Raw genomic sequence first — 1,889 nt, 5'->3', positions numbered from 1 at the left:
GATATGGAACTCTCCTACTATATAAAGGGATAGTTTTTTCTTTAATAAGAACCATTATAACACGCGAATCAAGACAATACAAATTTATTTTTCTGCTTTCTAGAAATGGCAAAACTATTGTTCATTCGCAATACGAGCTAGGCCGTAACATCACAATTAATTTTATTATTTATTTTATCTTTTAACTTGTTTATCTAATATTCTTGATCATTTATTTTGAATCAATCCACATATTCTTAAATCGCGGTACAAATTTAATTATTATCTGTTTTAGGGGTAAACATCCCTATTTTCCATTTCGAAACCCATTACCGATGGTTTTAGTTTGCAATTGCAGCTACTAAACTTTCACGAGGCTAGGTGGAGTAACTTTAATTTTATGAAACCGGTCGACGACATGTAGTTTGTTTCACCATACTAATTGCATAATTTATTATTACTTGAGAGAATTAAGGAAGAAAATTTAGCAACTACCACATTAGCTAGCTAGTTTATATAGCAAGTAAAATATAAGCTTTGCAACGTCCAAATTACATCAACCAGTAGACTCGTCAACGTCGAGTCCTTGCTCCACCTCCGGGTCTCGTCCGCCTTGCAGGCCGGAATCATGGCCACCCTTGCGTCCCATCTCCTTATATCCTTCACTTCCTAGCTGCTCCTTCCTTGTCTCACCTCCTTGCCTCCTTCCTATTATACATGAAATTATATATTATGAATAAGCAAACAAACCATATGCAAGAAGGTGCTTCGAGAGAGCTGAAGCTAGAGAATTAAATACGAATTCGGGCGATCAATGGCAAAGTTCAAAATTGACAAGTTCAGAATTCATAAACATTTAAATCCACTAATTCGATGGCAAAGTTCAGAAGCCATAGGGCAAAGTTCAAAATCCCTACGGTTTCGGTGGCAAATTTTAAATTCATAAACATTTGAATCCAGACTGCGCCTCTGTGACTGTAAGGTGCTACTGACTATATATAATGAAAATTAAGTTGTGTTTATTTGCATATCTTCTTTACTAAAAGTAACTAGCTAGTTGGTTACCTTGGGCAAGATGTTGTTGGGAGTCGAGGCTTTTACCTCTAGTTCCTCCAGGAACCACAGTCTCTCCTTGCTTAGCTTTATTATCCAACTCCTTTCTTTCTTGTTCGGTAGCCATATCTTTGTTAACTTTTTCAATATTTTCCAATGAAACAACTGCTATATATAAGTAACTATAACTACGTACGCGTATGCTGCCGCTACATGAAGACGACATAACATATGTTATGCTGATAGTATTAATAGGTGTTACTGCCTTACGGATGTTACGTTTTAACCAGAATGGAGGGACACGTACCTGGCAACATGGCTTAAGGAGAATCCATATTGGTGGCACTCTACTACGTCAAAGAGAAAAGTATACGGCAGACTTAGTAAATATGAAAATAACTGTAGGATTCATTCTTATTAGCTACTAGCGGAAGTAAAGTTCGTGCTGTCGCACGGGCCCAACATAAACTATTTAGCTTGTATTTTCATAGAATATACCCTGAAAATAATTTTAATTTTTAATCAGTATTCTCAAGTATTAAGGGAAAATTTCAAAATATTTAATCTAATACTTGAATATTCTTAATCAGTCAACTTTCTCGAGATTGAACACTATATACCAATCGGCAATTCAATAATTTTAACTAAATTCTTAGATAGAGTTATTATATTTTAAATTTCACGTATGAGAGTAAAAATAATTATAAATAATAGTGAGTGTAAGAAATATTTTTCGACGGAATATTAACACAAGTTTTCATCATTTTTTATTTTTGCAGGATAGTCAAATCAGTTTCAAACGATAGTAATGCAAATAAACATATCACTTGCAAGTTCCAACTCAAGAAGTAACTAAA

General features: G+C 34.3%; 1 protein-coding gene across 1 annotated transcript; it reads right to left on the bottom strand.

Annotated features, from left to right (window-relative positions):
* Positions 1-392: 392 nt before the first annotated feature.
* LOC109221150 (protein EMB-1-like) lies at positions 393-1,227 on the bottom strand. The gene is made up of 2 exons (XM_019385612.1): positions 1,045-1,227; positions 393-687 (listed from the first exon to the last, which is right to left on the bottom strand). Exons 1-2 carry the CDS (start codon positions 1,157-1,159, stop codon positions 536-538), a joined length of 267 nt encoding a protein of 88 aa, XP_019241157.1. The 5' UTR covers positions 1,160-1,227; the 3' UTR covers positions 393-535.
* Between the last annotated feature and the right edge of the window lie 662 nt (positions 1,228-1,889).

Source organism: Nicotiana attenuata, unplaced genomic scaffold (assembly GCF_001879085.1).
Source record: "Nicotiana attenuata strain UT unplaced genomic scaffold, NIATTr2, whole genome shotgun sequence".
NCBI classification, from domain to species: Eukaryota; Viridiplantae; Streptophyta; class Magnoliopsida; order Solanales; family Solanaceae; genus Nicotiana; species Nicotiana attenuata.
Note: the sequence above shows the minus strand (reverse complement) of the source record. Positions and strands in the feature narration are given on the sequence as shown.